The sequence below is a fragment of the Microtus oregoni genome, unplaced genomic scaffold (genome assembly GCF_018167655.1).
Source record: "Microtus oregoni isolate MIOR12 unplaced genomic scaffold, Mior012 000005F_ref0000423, whole genome shotgun sequence".
Lineage (NCBI taxonomy): Eukaryota > Metazoa > Chordata > Mammalia > Rodentia > Cricetidae > Microtus > Microtus oregoni.
The window spans coordinates 16,748,044-16,772,252 of record NW_024543064.1 but is presented as its reverse complement, the minus strand read 5'-3'; the positions used below and the strand labels follow the sequence as shown (position 1 = coordinate 16,772,252).

The 24,209-nt window shown below is 49.6% G+C and overlaps 1 protein-coding gene across 1 annotated transcript; it reads left to right on the top strand.

The window, feature by feature from the left end:
- The first annotated feature begins 1,400 nt into the window (after window positions 1–1,400).
- On the top strand, window positions 1,401–23,805 carry Htr1d (5-hydroxytryptamine receptor 1D). Its single transcript, XM_041652645.1, has 2 exons — window positions 1,401–1,494; window positions 21,263–23,805. The coding sequence occupies exon 2, from the start codon at window positions 21,938–21,940 to the stop codon at window positions 23,057–23,059; it is 1,122 nt and encodes a 373-aa protein (XP_041508579.1). The 5' UTR covers window positions 1,401–1,494; window positions 21,263–21,937; the 3' UTR covers window positions 23,060–23,805.
- The last annotated feature ends 404 nt before the right edge of the window (window positions 23,806–24,209 follow it).

Sequence of the window (24,209 nt, the reverse complement as noted above, 5' to 3'; positions counted from 1 at the left end):
CCCCTATGTGGGAAAAGAGCCAAGGGCCTAAAGAGAGGAGAGAAGGCAGAGGTGTGGTTGCCGATGACTCCTGTCTATTCATGCCAGTGATTTATTTGCCTGAGATCTGCGCTAAGACAAAAGGAACCTCTGCATTATTAATGACCATTGATCACAGCCTTCCAAAAAAGAGATTGTAAGAGATGGAGGCTCCAAGCCAATCACAAATGATAGACCAGGAGAGCAGTGGGAGGGGAGGGGAGGGAAGGCCCAGGTGGGCAGAGAATTTGGTGCAAATAGAAGGACATAGAAGGACATGGAAAGCAAAAGACGTGAAATAGTTGCTGAGCTCTCAGTGTGCTGGTGTGCCAGATGTCAAACAGCTGTGGGTGCTGGTGGGTGTTTCTGGAGTCTCTCTAGACACACCCCTATGCACCCCCCCACACACACACCAAGAAGACTGTTACTGGGAATGGAGGGTCAGGGTCACTTTATAATGCTCCTAAGGTCAATTTATCAAGAACGCATAACCAGCGTAGGGAAGGATGCTGATGATGATACGGCTTGAGAATATACAAACAATAAGGAGGCACAGTGGGCAAGGACACGGAAGGCCAGGTCCATCCAAGCTGTGTGGAACCTGGTCATACCCGCTCGGAGCCCGGACTTCTGCAGGAGTTTTTACTGCTCCTGTCTCTGAACCCAACCCTCCCTCTCCTGGCTCTCTGCCCCTGCTAAACGCTGCACAGCGGAGTTGGCATTCAGATCTGATACCCTAATTCTGTGATCACCATACTTGTCCAACAAGAAGCTGACTGTACCCTTTTCACCTCTAGTGTGTGGCCAGGAGGCTTCCTACCTCCCCTCTATCTGGGAGGCTACTTTCCTGGTGAGATCTCCCACCCTGGGCGCCCCCTCACCCCCTACAACTCTCTACCGCCTTTCTTGCTTTATTTCCCTCCCGAAATATCTGACATCTCATTAAGTGCATTACATCCGCCCCAGTAGAATGTGAGCCCCAAGAGGCGCGGGGAAGGGGGTGCGCAATGATTCTAACCCCAGTGCATAGTCCATGCAGACATAAAGCAGATCAATAAATATTTGCTAATTAAAGGTAGGGGGCGGGAGACCCAGCTTGTGAAGAACTCGCAGAGAGGTGTAGATGGAGTCTAGGCACCATCCACTTTCCCCGGACAGTCTGTTTCTTCCTACAGGTGGGCCTCCTCTACCCGCGTCCCTGGCGTCCTCCCATGGTGGGGTTGGGGCACGGGCTCTCCGGGCGGGCCTCCCCTGCTGTGGGCGGGACGCCGAGTGGGGAGAGAGCCCAGCGGGGGAGGAGCCCCAGAGCAGTGTGTGGAGCACCGGTCGGGCGCAGGCAGGAGCGCTGAGCCTGAGCTACAGGCACGGAGGGCGGCGGAGCCCAGAGCTCAGCAGGGTCATGGAGGAGGCCTGGCTCCTGCCCGCGGGGATGCAGAGCGTTTACAGGGTCGGCTGGTGCCTGCCAGTGAGGAGCCGGTAAGCGATGGGGCCCCGGGGCAACAGGGCGTCGCAGCCTCGCGGGACTAAGCCTGACCGGGCGGGTCGCGTCAGAGCGGATCCCCAACACCTGGCGTCCCGCCTCTGTATGCTTCTGGGACGTGAGGGAAGAGCAGGGACAGAAGGTCCCAAAAGACCATCGGGGCCAAAGGGAGCATGCTGCCGGGTAGGGTTGTCCGGAGCCCCGGACCGAGGGTGGAACGAGGGACCCCCCGAAGGTGGCCGCGAGACCCCGGGAGCACATCCTCAGTGTCCGGCGCTCTGGGGAGATCCTGCGGGGTGGGTGTTGCACCCCCAGGCCAAATCTGAGACACCTTCCCCCAGGTGGCCCCAGTGGCGGCCGAGGGAAGCGGGGAGCCCTCTACCGGCCAGGTCTCGGGGTGACGCCGATTTGGAAGAAGATTTAAAGGAGGGTCCAGTTCGGAGCTGGGGTTTGGGAAGGGCCCTGACTTGCTAGTGACCTTGGACGGGTCACTGCTTCTCTCAACCTCAGTAAGTGCCTCTGTCCAATGGAGAGGATGCTTCTCTTTCACTGCGGGCTGGGGAGAATGAGTGAGAGGCCGTGGATGTCTTTTTATACACGCTAAAGTTCTCTGCAAATCCTAGCTGTTCGAGGAACATCAGAATTGCGAAGCTCTAGATTAGTCTTATTGCAGGTGATAGGAATGGGGAAGAAATCTTTCCCCAAAGTCTCAGTACTTGTAGAATATGAGACTCAAACCCCTTGACTCGTTAGGTTTGGGGTCATTCAGGGCTTAATTTCCGGATACTCTCAGACTGGCCGCGTTAGTAAACTAGCCCTGGGCACTTAGCTAGGCAATCGCTGGAAAGCTGTTGACCTCCTTGGGAACTGGTTCCCTCCTATAGGAAATGAGGATGACAACGTCCACACGGCAGGTTTGCTTTGCAAAATCAAATGGATTATTGCCTAGGATAACATCTGACCCGAAGCAGGAGCTCCGCCCTCCTTGCCCTGTTTTGTAGTATCAGACTTGGATCTCTTTGGAATCACTTTCTGGCAGTGGTTCTCAACCTGTGGGTCACAACCCACTGGGATTGCCCAAGACCACCAAAACCGCAGATATTTACATTACAGTTCATAACCATAGCAAAATTACAGTTGTGAAGTAGCAATGAAAACAGTTCTATGCTGGGGGGGGGTGGTCACTACAATCTGAGGGACTGTATTAAAGGGCTGCAGCATTAGGAAGGTTGAGAACCGCTCACTTAAGGCGTTCCTGTGCTTTCCTCTGGACCCCAGCGACAGTGGCTGGAGTCTCAGCCCTCCCTATAAGGTACCTCTTATGACAATAGCAAACCGGTCGTGTGGGCTTTGTCTAAAAGACCAGGACTCCATGGGAAGCTGGAGTCTAGGGCAGAAGGTGTACGCAGCAGAGCCCCAGACCTCCCCTCTTCCCCATGTAATTACAAGGCCAGAAATACAACGATGCCTCCTTGGGGTTTGCCAGCTGCCTGATAGCAAGTGGGGCTGCTGTGATCCCTTCTCTCCTGGCACGGATAACGGTTCTCTTTGGCAAGGGTAAAGTGAGCATGAACAGAAATATAGATCCTCAGAGACTGGCATCCCCAGCCCTGAGAGGATGCCCTCACTGTACAGAATGGCTCCCATCAGGCCCAAGGTCAGCCAGCAGCCGCATCCAGGAAGCCAAATTTGCTTTAACTTTCTCTCTCTCCCCAGCAGTTAACACTGTTGGCCACACTTTCCCTCTGAAACAGGATTCTTGGGGCTCCTTTGACTTAACACTATTTTCTTCTTCTTTGCTGTTGTTATTGGTTTTCTATTTTATTTTATTTTTGCTTTTGCAGGCTCATCTGTGGGAGACCCTCTCCCTGGGTGATCTCACCTTCCCTCAGGCTCTTGTTACCACCTCTATGCATGTGACTCATAGGTGAATGTCTCCAGCCTAGAGCTCTCGTGGGCTAGCAATCCATCCATTTATTGTCAGCCAGCCACTAGTCAGGCCCTGGGGATAGAGCGACGAGCTAGACGGAGCTGTGTGTTAAGTGGGTACGGCGGGGGTGTGGAGTGGAGAGCTGGCCAGTAAACAGATAAGTGGAGGGCGGCAGCCAGTGTTGAGTCCCAAATGAGCACCAGGTAACATGGATGAGAGCTGGTAGAAGTGGTGGTACAGACTGGGGGTGGGAGGGAGGGCACAGGTAGGAGGTGAGGTCAAAGGGATGATGGGGTTCAGTGCCGATGGTGAGGGTCGTGTAGATCATGGTGAGGGTTAGGGACTTTATCCTGAATGATAAGGGGCCATCATTATTAGAGAGTGCAGAAGCCAGGAATGGTGCCTCAGGCCTGGAACTCCAGCACTCAGGGGGCAGAGGCGGTTGGATCTTGACTCTGAGGCCAACCTGAGCTATATAATAAGACTCTGTCAAAAAAAAAAAAAAAGGCAAGTGATGGTAGCACACGCCTTTAACCCCAGCACTCAGGAGACAGAGGCGGGTGGATCTCTGAGTTTGAGGCCAACTTGGTCTACAGAATGAGTTGTTCCAGAACAACTAGGGCTACCCTGTCTCAAGTAAGGGAGAAGGAATACTGATGTTTTTCTGTTGTTGTTGTTGTTATTATCATCGCCATCATCATATGGGGGGGCACAGAGTCTGTGAATGCTAGGCCAGCACTCTAACCAGTCCCAGCCCCAATACTGCCGATTTCTTCTGGGTGCATTTAAGCCTTATAAAAAGACTTATTCTAGCTGGGCAGTGGTGGTACATGCCTTTAATCCCAGCACTCGGGAGACAGAGGCAGGCGGTTCTCTGTGAGTTTGAGGCCAGCCTGGTCTACAAGAACTAGTTCCAGGACAGGCTCCAAAGCTACAGAGAAAAACCCTGTCTTGGAAAAAAAAAAAAAAAAAAAAGATTTATTCTAGATTGGTTGCAAGTGGTCTAGGCACTGGAGTGGGGAGGGACTAGGGACTAGGTTTATCTTCAAGGAGTTTCTAGCCACAGGCAGGAGGATGCACAAGCAACTTGGAGTCTCGGGGGGGGGGGGGATTAAAGGAGAGAGATTTGGAGGCTGGGGTATAGCTCAGTTGGTAAAATGCTTGCCTAGCGTGCACAGGGCTCTGGGTTTGATCCCCAGTGGTGCATACATCTGGGCATGATGGTGCACATCTGTAATCCCAGCACTCAGGAGTTCACGATTATTCCTGACTACATAGCTAGTTGGAAGCCAGTCTGTGCTACATGCTACCCTGCTGAGTGTGGGTGACAGTCCATGCCAGGTGACCAGGGAAGGGCTTCCTGGAGGAGGTGGCTTCTGTAGCGGAGATGATATCATGCCTCCAGACAGACAGAGCAGCCCTACCTAAGGCAAATGAATGTCCCCAGTATGTGGAGGGAGGACACAGAACCTGCAAGGATGTGAGATACCTGGGCTGTTAAGACCAAGGCTCTCCATTGTGCCATTGACTTGTGTGAGCCTCAGCTTCCTCTTTTTTTATGAGACAGTGGGTTAAATGCCAGGGAAAAACAGGAGGAAGAAGTCTCAGTTTGGGTGCCGGGCAGGGGCTCAGTCGCAGAGTGTTTGCCTAGTGTGCATGAAACACCAGGTTCTGTCCACATTCAGAAAAAAAATATCAAGAGGGGCTGTCAAGATAGCTCCGTGGGCAAAGGCTATGGCTGCCAAGTCTGCTGGCCTGAGTGAGATCCCTGGGAACCCCATGGTAGAAGGAGAACAGTGACACCCACAAGCTGTCCTCTGACCAAAACAAACAAAAACCCCATTTAATGAGAAAGTTGGTCCTAGTGGTGCACGCCTGTAAACACATCACCCAGGAGGCAGGGGCATGAGGATGTCCAGTTCAAGGCCAATCTGGACTATATAGCGAGACTCTGTCTCAAAAAACCAACGCCTGGGACGTGTCTCCATAATAAAGTGGTTGTCTTGCCTCCACAAGGCCCTGGGTTTGATCAGCAATATGGAGGACAGCCAATTCACAGTCTGGGCGAGAGGACTTAATTGAGTTTGGAACTCCTATAGGGCCTTCAGATAGAGTCACCAAAAGGCATTTGGATTACGAGAGATGAGGGAACAGGTCTAAGAAGGGTAAAATTGTCTTATTCTTTCATCTGTTCTTTGAGTAAATTTCTATTGATCACCTGTATCAACTCCAAAAAGCTCAGCTATATATAAACAAGTTCCTGCTCTATCGTGTGGGGAGAAGGGAGACACGGAAGCTCTGCACTGCAGAGTGAGACAGGCCCTGTGTTAGGGGCAGGCTGTACACTGCAGAGTAGGCAGGCCCTGTGTTAGGGGCAGGCTGTGCACTGCGGAGTGAGACAGGCCCTGTGTTAGGGGCAGGCTGTGCACTGCGGAGTGAGACAGGCCCTGTGTTAGGGGCAGGCTGTGCACTGCAGAGTGGACAGGCCCTGTGTTAGGGGCAGGCTGTGCACTGCGGAGTGAGACAGGCCCTGTGTTAGGGGCAGGCTGTGCACTGCAGAGTGGACAGGCTGTGTGTTAGGGGCAGGCTGTGCACTGCGGAGTGAGACAGGCCCTGTGTTAGGGGCAGGCTGTGCACTGCAGAGTGGACAGGCTCTGTGTTAGGGGCAGGCTGTGCACTGCAGAGTGGACAGGCTCTGTGTTAGGGGCAGGCTGTGCACTGCAGAGTGGACAGGCTCTGTGTTAGGGGCAGGCTGTGCACTGCAGAGTGGACGGGCTCTGTGTTAGGGGCAGGCTGTGCACTGCAGAGTGGACGGGCTCTGTGTTAGGGGCAGGCTGTGCACTGCAGAGTAGGCAGGCTCTGTGTAAGAAATGGACTATGCCTTGCGGAGTGAGACAGGCTCTGTGTTGGGGATGGGCTCAGAGTTAGGGACAGACTCTGTTAAGGACAGGCTGTGCACTGCGGAGTGAGACGGGCTCTGTGTGTGAGAGATGGGCTGTGTGCTGCAGAGTGGGACGGGCTCAGAGTTAGGGAAGGGCTCTGTGTTAAGGATGGACTGTGCACTGCGGAGTAGACAGGCTCTGTGTTAGGGGCAGACTGGGTGCTGCACAGTGAGACAGGCTCTGTGTATGGCATGGGCTGGCACAGAGGAAAAAGGAAGTTATATAAAGGGGAGATAGAGCAGCTAGTCCTGAAGGTGGCAACAGGGAGGACAATGGGCTCCACCACACATGTGTTAGTCCCTTCCAGAATTCCGGTCGGTCTGGCTGGGCACAGGAAGTCAGCAAGTGAGGCGTGTTGGGGAGGCCAAAGTTAATGCCTATGTAAGAAACAGTACAACAGAGAACAGGGGGTGATCAGTTCTACTGTGGGGTCCAGGGAAACTTCCAGAAAGCATTATTTGGAGGAGAGGGAGATGGCTCAGTGGGTAGGAAGGACTGCTGTACAAGCCTGAAGGCCTGAGTTCAAGTTCCCAGCACCCGTGTCAAAAAGCTGGGCATGGCTGTGCACACCTGTAACCCCAGAGTTTGGGAAGCAGAGACGGGTAGATCCTGGGAGCTCACGGGTCAGCCTGTCTAACCTAAATGGTGACCTCCAAAGACCCTGTCTTGGAGGGAAATGGGGAAGAGCGTGTCCTCATTCGGCTGGTACACGCACATGTGCACATACACCTGCTACACACATCACACATGTACAGTAAAGATTTTAGGGCTGGAGAGATGGCTTAGTGGTTAAGAGCACTGGCTGCTCTTCCAGAGGTCCTGAGTTCAATTCCCAGCAACCACATGGTGGCTCACAACCATCTGTACTGAGATCTGGCGCCCTCCTCTGGCGTGCGGGCATACATGGAGGCAGAATGTTGTGTACATAATAAATAAATCTTTAAAAAAAAAGATTTTAAACAATAGACCAGAAAGCATTCTGGGTAGTGGGAGTGTTCTGTGGGAACACTCAAAGAAGCAAAAGAACCATTGTCTTCACAAGTACAGGCCTCAGCTGAGAGGCGGGTGTCTGTGAGTCCACACATGGTAGGGGATGTGGGGAAGGGGGTGGACCATGTGGTCTTTGCAAAGATAAATGGCAGGAAGTAAAAAGGATTTGTGTGGACTACAGGCAAGTGTTCTCCAGGCTTCAGTCCTGTGCTTCAAAGCCAGCAGAGTGGCGTTTCAGTGTGACAGCATGTTGTCTGTGCCCGCTGTTGTCCCTGGCTCCTGGCACGCATCCTGTCAACCTCTCCCGACTGCCATCCCATGTACTGAAAGTGTTTTTTCAGGGGTCACACTGAGCCTCCTAGTTCAGTGCCCAATCTGTGTTGTCCACACCCTCAGGGGTTAATTGAATGGGAACGGCCTCAGCAAGGCTGAGTAACTAACTTATCCAAGATCACAGAGCTCATAAATGGAGCTGGGAAGCAAACGGCCTGATTCCATGGGCTACCTCACTCCAAAGCATATGTTAACTCCTAATTGCTGCTGCCCTGTGCCTCCCAGCAGGGAATGCAGATGGTGGCTAGTGGGTTTGAATCCTTTAACACCACAGTTCCCTGTTTGGCTTCCAGGAAATCTATCCCTGCTGTTAGTATCTTGTTTACCCATGTTGGAGAAGGCAGAGTCTCTTCAGACCCGAAGAGAAGAATAGACTCACACCATGAGCTCAGCTGCTCTCTTGAGATCCAGAGGTACAGCATCTGGGGAGAGGAGACAAGACAGGCAAAGCTCCAGACCAAGGCGTGTAGTTCAAAAGGTCTGTCAGGCTGGCCTGTCTGTCTGCTGTTAGAGTTGCCCCTGCTGGGGCAGGGAGGACTTGAAAACATCAGAAGCATTTGGCATGAGCCAGGGCGGGAGGCCATAGGGAACTTCCACCCTGCATCTCAGGTTCACACTGCAAGTGAGAGTCTAGGTGCCAGGAGCCTGGGTCTGTACCTGTCACTCACTGTGTAACTAGCTGAGCCTGCCCCCTGGTCAGTGCCACAGGGAGCTGGACTGGGTGATTCCCAAAAGCCCACTCTGACACCAGGGCTGACGTATCTGTGTTGTGTCCGCCCCTCCCACGACCCCCAGCTCTCCCTCCCCTGCACACTGATCGCTGTGAACTGTGCAGCCTGGTCCCAGCCTCTCACCTGCAGTAAGCCAGGCAGGCTCTAGGCCCGCTCCAAGCGCAGCCAAGTGTGAGACAGGCTTAGGCGCCACTTCCCCTTTTCCTCTGGGCTGTGCTGAGCGAAGAAAGATGTTAACCATTTACCATATAGACCTGGTGGGAGAAGGCCCTGCCAGGAGAGACCAGCAGGAACCAAGTTCCTTCCCCTCCCTCCCCTTCCCTCTTCCCCTTCCCTTCTCTTCTCATCCCCTTCCCTTTCCACTTTCTTCTTTTTCTTAGGCAAAGGTCTTGCTATGTAGTCCTGGCTGGCTTCAGGCTGCCTCAGCCTTCCAAGCCCTGGAGTGACAGTAGGCCTGGCTGAGGCCTTGCACGTGTGCAGGCCTGTACTGAGCAGCAGTTTTTGTGAAGAGAAAAGACAACCGCACAGGCTTTCACGCCTGGTAGGCGGAGCGCAGCATGGAGCCAGGCCGACCCAAATCCTAGTCCTAAAATTTCATCCTAGCTCAGAGCTCTGAGCTACTTCCCTCCCGTGGAAAACAATAGAAAGGATTGCGATAACAAGAGTCTCTGTAAGGCTGACCACCCACAAGTCCCACTGCTCCATCCCACTGTCCAGAAATGCAGTTCTCATATGATAAAATCCCAAAATGACCCCTAGGGGGCGATAGCGCCCTGTTGATAATTACTGGTTCTGGCGCTGCACTGTGTGTGTGTGTGTGTGTGTGTGTGTGTGTGTGTGTGTGTGTGTGTGTGTGACTCTGTATTTTCCTGCCTCAGCCTCACATGTGCCGGATTCCAGGTGTTCTCGTTACCCTCAAGCACTGTCTCAGTGTCTACACGGTCTTGGTACCTCAGTACTGAGTCCTCTTAGAGTTCCCGGCTGGGGCTCTCAATCCAGCTGTGCCGTTCATGGACTTGAGCTGCTCATTTCCCCACTGTTTCTCCATCTATAATGTGAACTGATTTGCCTCAAGGGCAGTACTAGGGGCGGACGTGCATAGGAATTCACCTAACCACCAGTGACAAAGGCTCTGGCTTCTAAACAACGCTGTGGCTGTGGCTTGTTCACAGTGGCCTCTGGCTGTTGAGGGCTTGTAACATCCCAGTCCAAAACCAAGAAAAGAAACGCTTGAGCGGTGATTCGCTAACTGGTTCAAAGGCCCTGAGAACAGGTCTCTCCTGTATGTGGCATTTTATCTATCTTAAACCGTCAGTGAGGGTATCTCGATGTCACCCCAGCTGGGCCACACTGTAGAAACACTTGAGGAATTTTTTAGAAACTACAGTGTCTGGGCTCTCCCCTAGTGGGTGAGGCCTAAATAATTGTGGGTTTGGGTTTGGTTTTTGTTTGTTTGTTTGTTTTGTTTCAGCCCCCCCCCATGCTGGAATTCGAACTCTAGACTTCTCAAAAGCAAGCATTCCACCACTGAATTACATCCCCATCCCCATCACCCTTTCCCTTTTTTGTTTTGAAACAATGTCTCTCTCACTCAGTTGCCCAAGCTGGCTTTAAACTCACTGTGTCATCCAAACATTTTTTGTTTTGTTTTGTTTTTTTATTTGTTTGTTTTTCGAGACAGGGTTTCTTTGTATGGCTGGCCTCGACCTCAGAGACCTGCCTGTCTCTGCCACTCCCCTGACCCCCTAGTACTGGGAATAAAGGCATGAATCACGCTACCACTGCTGGCCCTTGAACTTTTTTGATCTCCCTGCCTCAGCCTCCTGAGTAGTTGGGGTTCTACAGGCCTGTGTTGTCAGGCCCAGCCATGTCTGTTTTACAAAGGCTCCCTAGGTGCTTCTAATGCTCCCCACTGGAGTCTTTAATTTTTGAAGTTTGAGAGACAGAGTCAAAGAAAGAAGTGACTTACAGTTATGTAGAATTAGTGGCAGAGCTAAGCTAAAGTCCCCATAGCATCCCTGCCTCTGCCCAGTCCTGGTCTTCAGGCCAGTCCCCATCTGGTCATTGTCTTGACAAAAACATTTAAAGGTTAATTTTTATTGTGTTTGTGTGTGAGTGCAGGTGCCCAAGGAGGTGCAGAGGCATTGGGTGCCCTGGAACTGGAGTTATGGGCATTGGTGAGTTGTCTGTCATGGATGCTGGGAACCCAACCTGGGTCCTCTGCAGGAACAGCAAAGGCTTTTAATCACTGAGCTGTCTCTCTGGGTGCTTCCCTCCCCTGCCAACATAAACATGTATTTGTCTCTTTTCAGAGTCATAGGTGGAACAAGACCAGGCCCCTGTCCTCCAGGAATTCCCATGGAGTTAGTGATGGTGGTGGGCCCTCAGGGGAGGGGCACCTGGGCTGCCTAGGGCGGGCAGGTTAGGACAGGCAGGTTAGGAAAGACGTCACAAGGATGTCTCAGCCTAGTGAGACAACCAGAGGGCAGAAGAAATGACACTTCCCAAGCATAGGAGGACATAGGGTCAGAGCAGGAGGTAGCCCTCCCACGAAAACAGGTAGTTAGCCGGGTGGTAGTGGCGCACGCCTTCAATCCCAGCACTCAGGAAGCAGAGGCAGGCAGATCCTGTGAGTTTGAGGCCAGTCTGGTCTGCAAGAGCTAGTTCCAGGACAGGCACCAAAGCTATAGAGAATCCTTGTCTTGGAAATCCAAAACCAAACCAAAACAAACAAACAGAAAACTAGGCAGCTATGCCTTGCGGGAGTATAAGGACAGGCGGGCGGCAAACTGCAGCCGAAGGTGTTAGAGGCAGAAGGGACTCCTCACAGCAGGTCTCTAAGTGCCGTGGAAGCCCCAGGTGGAGTGACGTGAAAAGAAGATTTAGTTGAAAAGAAGATTCTGGAAAGGCAGGTGATCTCTGTGAGTCCAGGGACTACCTGGTTTAGAGACCCAGTCCCAAGACAGCCAGAGCAACATAGTGAGTCCTTGTCTCAAAAAAAAAAAAAAATATTTTTTCTGTTCTGTGACTGTCATGCCCCCCCCCCAGCCCATTCATCTTTTTGTGATGATGCAAGATTTATAATATAATGCCTAAGAGATGAGAAGGAGCCAGGTGAATGATGTAGACGGCACTGTCGTGTTAAGCTCCAGCCACATAGGGGACACCTGAACACAAGCGCTGTGAGGGCCGAACAGTCAGTCTGCAGGGGAGACAGCTCCTGGGTGAGCTCACACACGTGTGCAACATGGCTACACCAGCAAAGGATGACTCACCTCTGGGGCCAGTGTAAACAGGACTGTGCAAGATTTTTATCGTACTGCTCAGAACGGGGCATAACTTACAGCCTAGGAATTGTTTGGTTCTGAGACTTTCCCACATGTCATCCTTTTCCACCAGCGTTGACTCTGGGTAATGCAAGCATAGAAAGCAGCAGTAGCTTGGGGGCCACGGTAGCTACGATTGATGAAGCCTTTGATAGACACCTGACACTTTCACCCCACATAGTCCAGTCACACGCAGCAGCTAGCTGGGTGGTGCCGGGGCCTCTATTGTCTTCATTTTCTACATGAAGAAACAGCGTAGAAATTCACCTGATGAGCCTGATTCTGCCTGCGACCTATAGAACTGGTACCTTGGGTGCTCTTTCGGCCAGTATCGGCATCTAACCGATACTCCGGAGTTTCAGGAGATTAAAAGCAAATAGTCGCCAAACCCAAGTGCATGGCCTGGTGAATTTTCACAGCTGCTGAAACAAAACATGTGTTGCCCCCAGAGGCTCCATCCCCTTTTAAGATTCACTTTTTAAACCCAGCCATGGTGTCTCTCTCTGTCATGACAGCACTTGGCAGTATGAGGCAGGAGGATCAACGCAGGTTAGTTCGAGACTAGCCTTGGCTCCACGGCAAGGCAACGTCTCAACACAAAACACTGGAAGTCACACTGGATCCTGTCCTTACTGAAGGGATCATTTTGTAGGCTATGAACTTTATAAAGTCCCATTACATCTGGTATCTGGCTGCTTCTTGACCTCATGTGGTTGTGAGAGTGTCTGGGGTCATTCTCTAACGTAGCGGATGCTGTGTGAATATGCCACAGTTCTTCGTCACTTAAGCTACTGTCTGTTTAGGGGATTCCATTTCAAACTGTTACAAAGAGCGAGTTCCTGCGAGCCGCTTCTGCATCCATCCTGCGTCTTTCAGTCGACATTCATGCATGCTTTTTATTTCTTGGTGCTGGGGATCCACCCCTGGACCCGCTGGACACCAGGCAAGAAGTGCTCTACTTCTGAGTTTCAGTCCCAGCCCTCCTCATGTGGCTGGGCAGAGAGGCATGGAGTGTTGGGCCAAGGATCCGCCTGCTGGGGCTGGGGATGTAGTTCGGTCGGTAGAGTGCTTGCTTAGGATGTTGGCCCAGGGTCACACAAACAATGTGCATGGCTACAGAATGAGTTTGAGGCCCTCCTGGGATACAAGACACTGATGGAAGGAAGGAAGGAAGGAAGGAAGGAAGGAAGGAAGGAAGGAAAGAAGAGAATGTGATTATCTTTCCCTTTTTTTTTTTTTTTTTTTTTTTGAGATGGGAATCTCTCTACAGAGCCTGGCTATCTTAGGACTCACTCTATACAGCAGGTTGACATCAAACTCACAGAAATCTGCCTGCCTCTGCCTCCCAAGTGTTAAAACTAAAGATCAGCATGCCCAACCATTTTCCAGATTTTTGTTCTTTAATTGTGTGTGTGTCCACATGTATGAGTGCAGATGCCGGAGGAGGCCAGAGTTGTGAGCTGCCTGATGTGGGTGCTGGGTTCCGAAGTGGAGTCTTCTACAAGAGCAGCAAATGCTCTTAACTGTTGAGCCATCTCTCCAGCCCCATTTCCCAGGTTTTATAATTTAAGAGATTAAACCTTGAAACTGATTAAAATTTAAAACTAGTACTTTCACACACACACATGCACAGCCACAGCCGTGAGATTTTCCTGTCTCAATCACATACATTACGTTTACCCTTGACTCCGTCTCTGGGAAGCATGTGTGATACCTTGATTTTCCCATGGAGAAGGGCTCTGACTGTTGGCGGGCCCACACAGGATAGGGAGCGGAATCAGATAACAGCTGTGGAGGCCTTTTGTAAAAGGGAAAGTTCTCAGATTCGTGGAGAGCTATTTCCCTGTCCAGGGCTCTCTCATCCGTACAACAGAGAACGCAGACATGAATTCCTCTGTGGGGGATTTGTTCTACTGCAACAAATCTTTGATCAGAAAGCCCTAGATCTCCCCCTAGCCTCTAAAAGGCCTCGACTGGCTGCTGCAGCTCCAACAGAGCCACACTTCCGCTTTGTTTCTGGCCGGTTTCATGACTCAGCTAAAGACCCTTCAGAAAGGATAGGGGGTTGATCTACCAGGGAGTCTCAGGCAGGAAGCTTAGGCTAAGGGTTGGGGGAGGACCCCTGCTATGTGCTGGTACCCCTCCCTAGGGTGTCCTGACTTTGCTGCAACCACAGGAAGATTCTGGGAGAAAACTGGTGTTGTTCTAGTTGGCAGATGAGGAGGGGCCAGGAGGTAAAGGGACTTCAGATTCCACCCTGGGGATTGGTAGGGGGAGGAACTGAAAGTCTGTCTTGTGTGGCTTTCCAGAGCCTGCTAGGACCGTTTGAATTGGCTCAGCTGGGAGAAGACTGAGCTGGTACAGTGAAGGTCCTGGTGGGAGTCACCCAGGGCTTCCTACTTCTCTCCCTAGGCAATTCTCTCTCCCATCCCCCCCCATTCCTCCCTCTTCCTCCCTCCTTCCCTCCCTTCCTCTCTCCCTCCCCCCCCATTCAGTTTATTTTTCTGTTGACTCTACTCTTTTCAGACTTTTGTTAACAAATATATTATTTCCTACAAAGTAGTGTATGTGTGTGTGTGTGTATATATATATATATATATATGTGTGTGCAGATTAAGGAATAAAGAGGGCTCAGATGCAGGTCAGTTGGTAGATGCTTGCCTACCATACACAAAACCTTGGCAACACAGTGATATTTTGTCTCAACACACACACCACAAATAAAATGAAAATAAAAATAGGGCACTAGGGGGCTGGAGAGATGGCTCAGAGGTTAAGAGCATTGCCTGCTCTTCCAAAGGTCCTGAGTTCAATTCCTAGCAACCACATGGTGGCTCACAGCCATCTGTAATAAGGTCTGGTGCCCTCTTCTGGCCTGCAGGCATACAAGCAGACAGAATACTGTATAAATAATAAATAAATATTAAAAAAATAGGGCACTAGGAGCTGGAGAGATGGCTCGGTGGTTAAGAGCACTGTCTGCTCTTCCAAAGGTCCTGAGTTCAATTCCCAGCAACCACATGGTGGCTCCAAACCATCTGTAAAGAGATCTGGCGCCCTCCTCTGGTGTGTGGGTATAAATGGAGGCAGAAAGTTGTATACATAATAAATAAATCTTTAAAAAAAAAGAAAGAAAAATAGGGCACTATAGACCTCTATGTTAGGGGTGTGCAGGACTCCCCATTGAGGATCAATTTATTTGTTTCTGATTGTTTGCTCTTACAGGTGGGGCCACCAACATCATTCATGTTCCCATCAGCTTGTGAACATAGAAGTCTGTCTGTCTGTCCATCGAGCGAGCATGAACAGAATTGGGAGCATAGGTCCTTGGGTGGTCATCACATCGTTCGTGTCTTGAGACAATACAAATGCTGTGTCTATGAGCACTTCCAACTTTTGCTTTATTTTCAGTTTGTGATACTTCATATGGTCTCACTTGTTCACACACTGACTTGATCAGACTAAAAATTGTTCCCTCAAGTCAGGAGGTGGTGGTGCACACCTCTAATCCCATCACTCTGGAGGCAGGGGCAGGCAGATCTGAGTTCAAGGCTAGCCTGGTCTACAGAGCAAGTTCCAGAAGAGCCAGGACTCTCCTGGGTGAAAACAGCATCTAATGGTCATGCTTCTTTGTGTGTCTATGTTGTTGTTTGAGCTGTGATGGAGAAAGGCTGTTGTCTGTACATCTGTGGTCCATGCCTCCAAAGATGAAAGGATTAGGGATAAGTCTCCCAACATGGCTCAGGAAGGAAAAAGGAAAAGCTGAAGGCTCTCAGATGATGTCACTTCCTTGAAAAGTTTCAGTGCAAACCCCCAACCAAGGCCACCTCCTTTGTCCCTGTCCCTCTTCCCAAGATAGCACTGAGGGCTTGCCTACCTACCAGCCCATGACTCTTCCTGCAGGGAGTCTCTGGGCCATCTGGAGCCACCCGAGTATATGGGGCAGTCACACCAGCCTGCTGTGGGCCGTGACAGTAGCAAGTCCTCCTTGGCTATCTGTAGGCAAGAAAATTCCTAAGGATCCAATCTGACTTTGCATCTTCCGTGTGAGCCGTGTGAGCCATAGGAAGGGAAAGCAGCTGTAGGCTTGGAATGGAGCCCAGGGCAGGAGGAGGCAGGAAAACTGTTTTGTCACCTTTTACCCCTGGGGCCATACCTGTGCCTTGAGGCTTTCTTCCTGGATTGCAAAATTTGAAGTCAGGTAGAGATTTGGAGAGCTCTGGAGCCAGTCCTTCTACTTCCAACTCGGTGACATCACCTCTCTGTATGCCCATTGGCCACTTTGTAAACTGGGAGATAGATTGCTCAGTGGACAGGTTGGGTGACTCAGGTCCTGGACTGGCTCAGTGCCTGTAACATAGCAAGAATGCCATTAATAATAATGATACTGATGATGATAATAATACTAATAAAACAGACTGTGTATGCCTTTAGCTCAGCACCAGGGAGGCAGAAGCTGGCTCATCTCTGTGAGTCCAGCTCAACTTGGTTTATATTATGAATTCTAGGCTAGCCAGGGCTACATAGTGAGACCCTGCTTCCAAATAATAGTAATGATAACAGTAATAATAAAAATGTCTTTCAAATTTGGGGATATATTTTGGAGTTTAGAGTTTAGGGTTATTTGGGGGGATAGTTATTTTCCCCCTTCCTTCCTTTCTTTCTTGAGACTGACCTCAAACGTGCAGTAAATATAACTGAGGCTGGCCTCGAACACCTAATCTTTCTACTGCCACCTGCAAACTACTGGGATTATAGGCGTGTGCCATCATACCTGGCTGCTCTTTGTTATTGTTGTTCTTTTGTTTTTTGAGACAGAATCTCACTATGTAGCCCTGGCTGGCCTGGAACTCACTCTGTAGACTAGGCACACATGTCAGAACACACATAAAACCAGGTGTAGTAGCTCCTACCGTGATATGGGAGATGAAAAGAGGCAAGTCCTCCAAAACTGTGGACAGGCTCGTCTGCCTTGCTTGAGATGAGATGCTGTCTCAAAAATCAAGGTGGAATTGAGGACGACACCTGAGGTTGTCCTCAGACCCTCACACACACTGTGGCACAGGTGTACCTGAAATCCCACACAGATGTGTACATACACGGATACACATCACACACACACACACACACACACACACACACACACACCAAGCTGGGCATAGTGGCACACATCCGTAATTCTAGTTGAATTCGGGAGGTGGAGATATGAAGATCTGGAGGTCAGAGTTTCCTACACAGTGAGACTCTGACTCACAACAAAAGTAGAGACAAATCAGGAAAAAGAAAAGAGAAAGGGTTCCTATGAGGCTGAGTATCTCCCACACTACTTGGCTCCTCCTTCTCCCCACAGCATTTAGGGCTGTCTGTTGGGTCTCATGCCTATAGGCTTCTGCTGGGATTATGCCAGAGATGGGCTTGTGTTGATGGTCCTCAGCCTTGCCTGACCCTCATCATCCATGTCTAGGCCTGAAGACCTTCCCAAACCAACCATTTGTTCAACATCTGAAATACATAAGCCCAGAATCCAGAAGCACATGGAAGAGACACGAAACGGTTCTGATGGTTTGTGTATGGGAGTGGGGGTGGGTGAGGTCAGAGGTACGCTGGGACACACTTGTCAGGAGGCAGAGGCAGGATGGTTTCAGGTTCTAGTCCATCCCAGGTAACATAACATGACCCTGTCTCAAAAACAACAGCTAGGAAGGGTCAGACCAGAGAATGCCACAGAGATGGTAGTGTGCTTGCCTCGCATACACTAAGTCCTTGGTTCCCAAGCATTGTATAAACTGGATGTGACTGAAATTCCAGCAGTCTGGAGGTGAAGGCAGGAGGATCAGAAGTTAAAGGCCAATCTCAGATACCTGAGACCTTATTAGCTCAAAAAACAAGAGAACTGTAGAGACGGCTCACCTTTAAGAGCACTTGCTGCTCTTGTAAAGGACCTGAGTTTGGTTCCCAGCACTAATATATGGACTCACAACTGCCCTTAACTCCAGCTTCATGGGATCTGATGTCCTCTCTGGCCTCTGAGGGCACTGCATACACACACACACACACACACACACACACACACACACACACATAAAAAAATAAGGCAACTAACCCATGGGGCCAAACATCCAGTTCCCATTTATAAAGTTGAATTCTTTTTCTGGACTGAATTTCTATCATGAAAAAATTCTCAAGGGTCTAAAATTTATCAGTTAACTTTTTTAAAGCAAATATTTAAATCATTTATTGCCATTTAAGTCACAGACATGCATCTACACACTATGGAAAATATGGATACTTGCTACCACTGGGAATTACATGTAGACATGCCAACTGAAGGATATATTACCGTCACTAAAGGAAAAGTCAAGAATTTTGAGTACGTAAGTGCTTATAGCTATAAAGTTTTGTTCCCACTATTAGTAAGAACTGGGATTGGTATGTAAAATGAAAAAAAAGATAGTTTGTTTTATTTTTTTAGAAAATAAAAAATAGATAAACTGAGAAAAATTTGTTCCCTTGGATTTTTATTACACAAATCCCAATAGATAACATACATATTACTACAAATTACTATAGCTAAAGCCGTCATTAAACTTATTAAATTAGTTATGTATTTTAAACTACTTGCTGAAGACAAATTTTCGCATTGAAAAGCCAGCAGAGAGTTGGCCTGGGGACTCTCCCCCATTCTGTCTGTAATGTTGGCATGGTTATTTAGGATAGCATTCTGTGTTCTCCTCAGCAAGACGATTTGTGCTGATGTGATCTGTGGCTTACAGCAGGTCTGGGGTACTGTCCCTGTCTTTTTCTTTCTTTCTTCTTTTTTTCTTTTTGGTTTTCCAAGGCAGGGTTTCTCTGTATACAGCCAGCTGTCCTGGAATTTGCTCTGTAGACCTGGCTATCCTCAAACTCACAGAGATCCACCTGCCTCTGCCTCCTGAGCACTGGGATGAAAGGTGTGCGCCGCCACTGGCCAGCAGGTGCTGCCCATTTCAGGAGCTGTTCCTTGCACTGGTACACAGATGCCTGCTTATCATTTTATAGTTGATAAGCCGCCCACTTGAATGAGCTGATCTACTTCATTTGTTACACGGCCTGCAAAAGAAGCCAGATTCCAGGTCGGACCTTGAAGTCAAATCTCATGAATGTCATTGAATAGCGGCAGAGGGTTAAAGTCATCCACCTGCTGATAAGCTCTGGAGACTTCTTCGTGTCGTTGATAGCAGCAGTAGGGGAGACCCCAGATGGCAACTGGGTCCCAGGAGTTCGTACTTATGAGATAGTTCAGAAGTCCTTGCTGCAGACAAAGTCCACACTTTGCATAGCAGCGTTCCAGCCACGGGCACGTGGTTCTCGGTGAAGCCGCTATTCAGATGATACCAGCTTCTTCGACTTCAGTACTCTCACCGTGGGCCTGCCTCAGGAAACCCAGATACCCGCTGTAGTGATATTTCATTTGTATTTTAATAAATAAAGCTTACCTGAAGATCAGAGAGTAAAACAGCCGCACTGGTCAGCCTTACAGACCAGGCAGTGGTGACACACACCTTTAATCCCAGTAGCCACACTGGTTTACCTCAGAGACTGGGTGGTGGCTGTGCACACCTTTAACCCCAGCCCTAGAGAGGAATATAAAATGGGAGGAGACAGCTCTCACGCACAGTCTCATTCTGAGGATTCCTGGAGGCAGGATTACATTTCAGATTGACATAGAGGTAAGAGCCAGTAGCTGGTTGTTTTGCTTTTCTGACATTCAGGCAAGCTTTATTTATTAAAATACAAATAAAATATCACTACAACCAGCAATTAACTTCTTTACTTAATATGAAGTATTTTGTTGTAGTTTTTTTTTTTTTTTTTTTTTTTTTTTTTTGGTTTTTCGAGACAGGGTTTCTCTGTGGCTTTGGAGCCTGTCCTGGAACTAGCTCTGTAGACCAAGCTGGCCTCGAACTCACAGAGATCTGCCTGCCTCTGCCTCCCGAGTGCTGGGATTAAAGGCGTGCGCCACCACCGCCCGGCCTTGTTGTAGTTTTTTTTTTAAAATATTTATTTATTTATTACGTATACAATTTCTACATGTATGCCTGCAGGCCAGAAGCAGGCACCAGACCTCATTACAGATGGTTGTGAGCCACCATGTGGTTGCTGGGAATTGAACTCAGGACCTTTGGAAGAGCAGGCAATGCTCTTAACCTCTGAGCCATCTCTCCAGCCCTTGTTGTAGTTTTTTAAAAATAATTTATTTTAACTTTATTTTATGTGCATTGGTGTAAAGGTGTCAGCTCCCAGGGAGCTAAAGCTACAGGCAGTTGTGAGCTGCCATGTGGATGCTGGGAAGAGCAGCCTGGGCCCTCTGGAAGAGCAGCCATCTCTCCAGCCCCCTTGTTGTAGGTTTTTTGTTGATGTTGTTGTTTTGTTTTGTCTCTGAGACAGGTTCTGACTATGTAGCCCTTGTCAAGCCCTGAAACTTGCTGCTATCAGGCTGGCCTCTAACTCACAAAATCCACCTGCCTCCACCTCCTGAGTGCTGGGATTAAAGGCATGTGCCACTATTCGTGGCTAGTCATAGGTTTTTGCTTTGTTTTAAGAATTATTCAGGAGGGAGCTGGAGAGATGGCTCAGTGGTTAAAAGTGGTTAACCAAAGGTCCTGAGTTCAATTCCCAGCAACCACATGGTGGCTCACAACCATCTGTAATGAGGTCTGATGCCCTCTTCTGGCCTGCAGGCATACATGTAGACAGAATACTATATACATAATAAATAAATATTTAAAAAAGTAAATAAAATAAAAGAATTATTCAGGAATGCCAGGTGGTGGTGGCACACGCCTTTAATTCTAGCACTCGGGAGGCAGAGACAGGCGGACCTCTGTGAGTTCGAGGCCAGCCTGGTCTACAAGAGCTAGTTCCAGGCCAGGCTCCAAAGCTACTGAGAAACCCTGTCTCGAAAAAAAGAATCCTTCCAGAACCAGGCATGATGGTGGGTGTCCTAGGCAATAGAGTGAATTTAAAGCCTCCTTGGGCTACATGAGACCACATCTCAAAAGAAGTACCACTGTCCCCCTCCTCCCTCCCCCACAAAACCATTTGTGCTGACTCTAGGAAGTCTGCAAAGTCAGATGAGTAGAAGTATGTCAGCCTCCATGCTCGGGCAGTGTGTGGTGACAATACGGTGTTCTCTCTGGAAGCCTTCTTTCCCCCAGGCCCAGCTGGGTTTTGTTTAGCTTCCATTGCTGCATAAATAGAGTGACGCTTTCTGATTCACTTTATAGTGCTGACTTCATGGTCTCGGAACAAAACTGTGATACTTCCAACAGCTAGGACACTCTGTCCCCCCTGGGAATTGTGTGGGTGGGGCACACCTCTGCCGTGTTCTCCATCTTGAGAAAGTCAAGTCCACGGCACCCGGGGCAGCACAAAGTAGTCCATTCCCCTTTCATCTTACCATCTCAACTTTCAGAACTCTCTTTCTAGAATCTAATTCTTTTTTTTTTTCCTTTTTCTCTCTCAACCCTCAGTGTCTGAACATGTCTCCATCTCCGTGAACCAGCAGTGACCCATTTGTTTTGCCTTCTCCCAGCTCATGCATTCTTTGAGTCTTGGTAACGGGAATGTTTTGTCTGATCGGACTCAAAGCCATCAGCAGGATAGCACCAACACTGAGCGCTCGTGATGTTGTCGGGAGGATCCTGGGAAAATGGAGCTGTTGAGGGCACACCTCTGAATCAGTCGCTATGCCTTGTCTTTTTAAAAGCTCTCTGAAAGTGACCTAATATCCAGAATCTTCTCTAAGTATGAATAAGGAAATGTTGACGTTTTGTTAAGTATGTCGAGGTCTTATGTTTTGAACAGAGCTAGAATGCCAAAGGCAAGAACCCCAGCACTCTGCCCATCCTCCTGTGAGACCCTGGTAATTGTCTAACAAATCTGTCTTGTGTTCTCTGGGCTGGAGCGTCTGCTGAGAAAAGTTCCAGAACCCCAAGATGCCTTGGGGTTCGTCTACTTCCAGAAGCGGCTAGCGGTGGTCTTGGTGTTTTTCCTGGTCATGTCTTGAAGCCTTTCTGCTGTGCTCCATTCTGATGTATGGCCTTCACAACTGTCTAACCGAAGGATGACCTTGCTCTTTGGGAGGGACCACCGTGAAGGAGGCAGCCGTGTCTACACGAGTCTGTGGGAAGAGAGGAACACTGAGCATGTCTCTGCCAAACCAGTCCATAGAAGGCCTTTCCCAGGAGGCCTTCAACAGATCCCTGAATGCTACAGGGGCTTGGGACCCACAGGTCATACAGGCGCTCAAAATCTCCCTTGTGGTGGTCCTGTCCGCCATCACGCTGGCCACTGTCCTCTCCAATGCCTTTGTTCTTACCACCATCTTACTCACCAAGAAGCTCCACACCCCGGCCAATTATCTCATTGGCTCCTTGGCCACCACCGACCTCTTGGTTTCTATCTTGGTCATGCCCATCAGCATAGCCTACACCACCACCCGCACATGGAACTTCGGCCAAATCCTGTGTGACATATGGGTGTCTTCTGACATCACATGCTGCACGGCCTCTATCCTGCATCTCTGTGTCATCGCTCTGGACAGGTACTGGGCCATCACCGACGCCCTGGAGTACAGCAAACGCCGGACAGCAGGCCACGCAGCAGCCATGATTGCAGCGGTCTGGGCCATCTCCATCTGCATCTCCATCCCCCCGCTCTTCTGGCGGCAGGCCACAGCGCAGGAGATGTCCGACTGCCTGGTGAACACATCTCAGATCTCTTACACCATCTACTCCACCTGTGGGGCCTTCTACATCCCATCTGTCCTGCTCATCATCCTGTACGGCCGCATATACGTGGCCGCCCGGAGCCGCATCCTGAACCCGCCCTCCATCTATGGGAAGCGCTTCACCACGGCACAGCTCATCACGGGCTCTGCAGGTTCTTCCCTCTGTTCGCTCAACCCCAGCCTCCACGAGAGCCACTCACATACTGCCGGCTCCCCTATCTTTTTCAACCAGGTGAAAATCAAGCTTGCAGATAGCATCCTGGAACGCAAGAGGATCTCCGCGGCTCGGGAAAGGAAAGCCACTAAGACCTTGGGCATCATTCTGGGGGCCTTTATCATCTGCTGGTTGCCTTTCTTCGTGGTGTCCCTGGTCCTCCCCATCTGCAGGGACTCCTGTTGGATCCACCCAGCCCTCTTTGACTTCTTCACTTGGCTAGGTTATTTAAACTCCCTCATCAACCCCGTCATCTACACTGTGTTCAATGAAGATTTTCGACAAGCATTTCAAAGAGTTGTCCATTTCCGGAAGGCCCCCTAGTTGGATTTGGGGGTGACGTTTGTTTATCTGTTATGTCCTGTAACCCAACTAAGGTTGCCTTTTTTAAATTATTGTTGTTTGTCTGAGACTTGGGTTGATGTGTGCTGTCTTGGGGTCTTGGATTAATCAATAGACTTGCTCTGTATTCAACTGCCAGCATCTTCTAGACTTCTGAGTCACCTAAAGCTAGGCCATTGTGTGAAAGGGGACAGGACTGAAGATGTCCCTTAACATAACATTCTCATGATTCTCCGGATTGGAAGAAATATAAGCTACAGGACTGAGGTGAGGAGCTGTCTTATTCTCTAGCAGGCTCAGAAGGAAGGCCTTCTGGTCTACCTGGGATTTTTATATGGGGCTGTGGAGAGTGGGTAAGATTAATGACTTGAATTAGAGAGAATATGGAGTCAGAATGGTGGGGACACCATCTCCTATAGCTCCTTGATTAGAAAGTAACACCAAATTACTTCCACTGGGTCCTGGTTGTCCATAAGGAAAGTGGTACCAGTGACACACAGAGTGACATGGAAAGAAATTCAGAAGGTGGCATCAGGGGAGAGGGACCAGATCAACCTTCCTTCTATCTCTGTCATATACTGTTTGGAAGTTAAAGCCCATCATCATGCCACTCAAAAAGACTGACAAGTATTGGACCCACCAACCTTAATGGGTCACCCCGTTCTGCCCAGTCTGATTTTTTTTTTCTGAATTATTTTTTTACAACTCATTGTCATCAGAGTTCCTAAGATGTTGCGTCTTATCAAATAAAAAGCATGAGACATAGTGAGCAGTGACGTCTTTACAGAATTGTTTTGTACATGTGTGAGCGTATGATGCGTGTGTAAGGGTGTGGCAGCCACAGTGCACTCAGGCCCTTGCCTTAAGCCTTGTTTGAGGCCGGGTGTCCCTTGTTTCCACCTCTGCCTTGCATATTCTGCGCTCACGAGCTCCAGGGATAGACTTCCGTCTCCACCTCCTGTCTCATCACAAAGTGTGAGGATCATAGTCAGGTATGACTGCATCTGGCTTTCTAAATGGGTTCCAGGGATGGAACTTGAGTTGTCAAACTTAGAGGGCCAAACAGACATTCTGAGCCACCTCCCCAGCCTTCCAGGAATAGTAAAATCTTTGTGTGTTTTTCCCCCTTCTG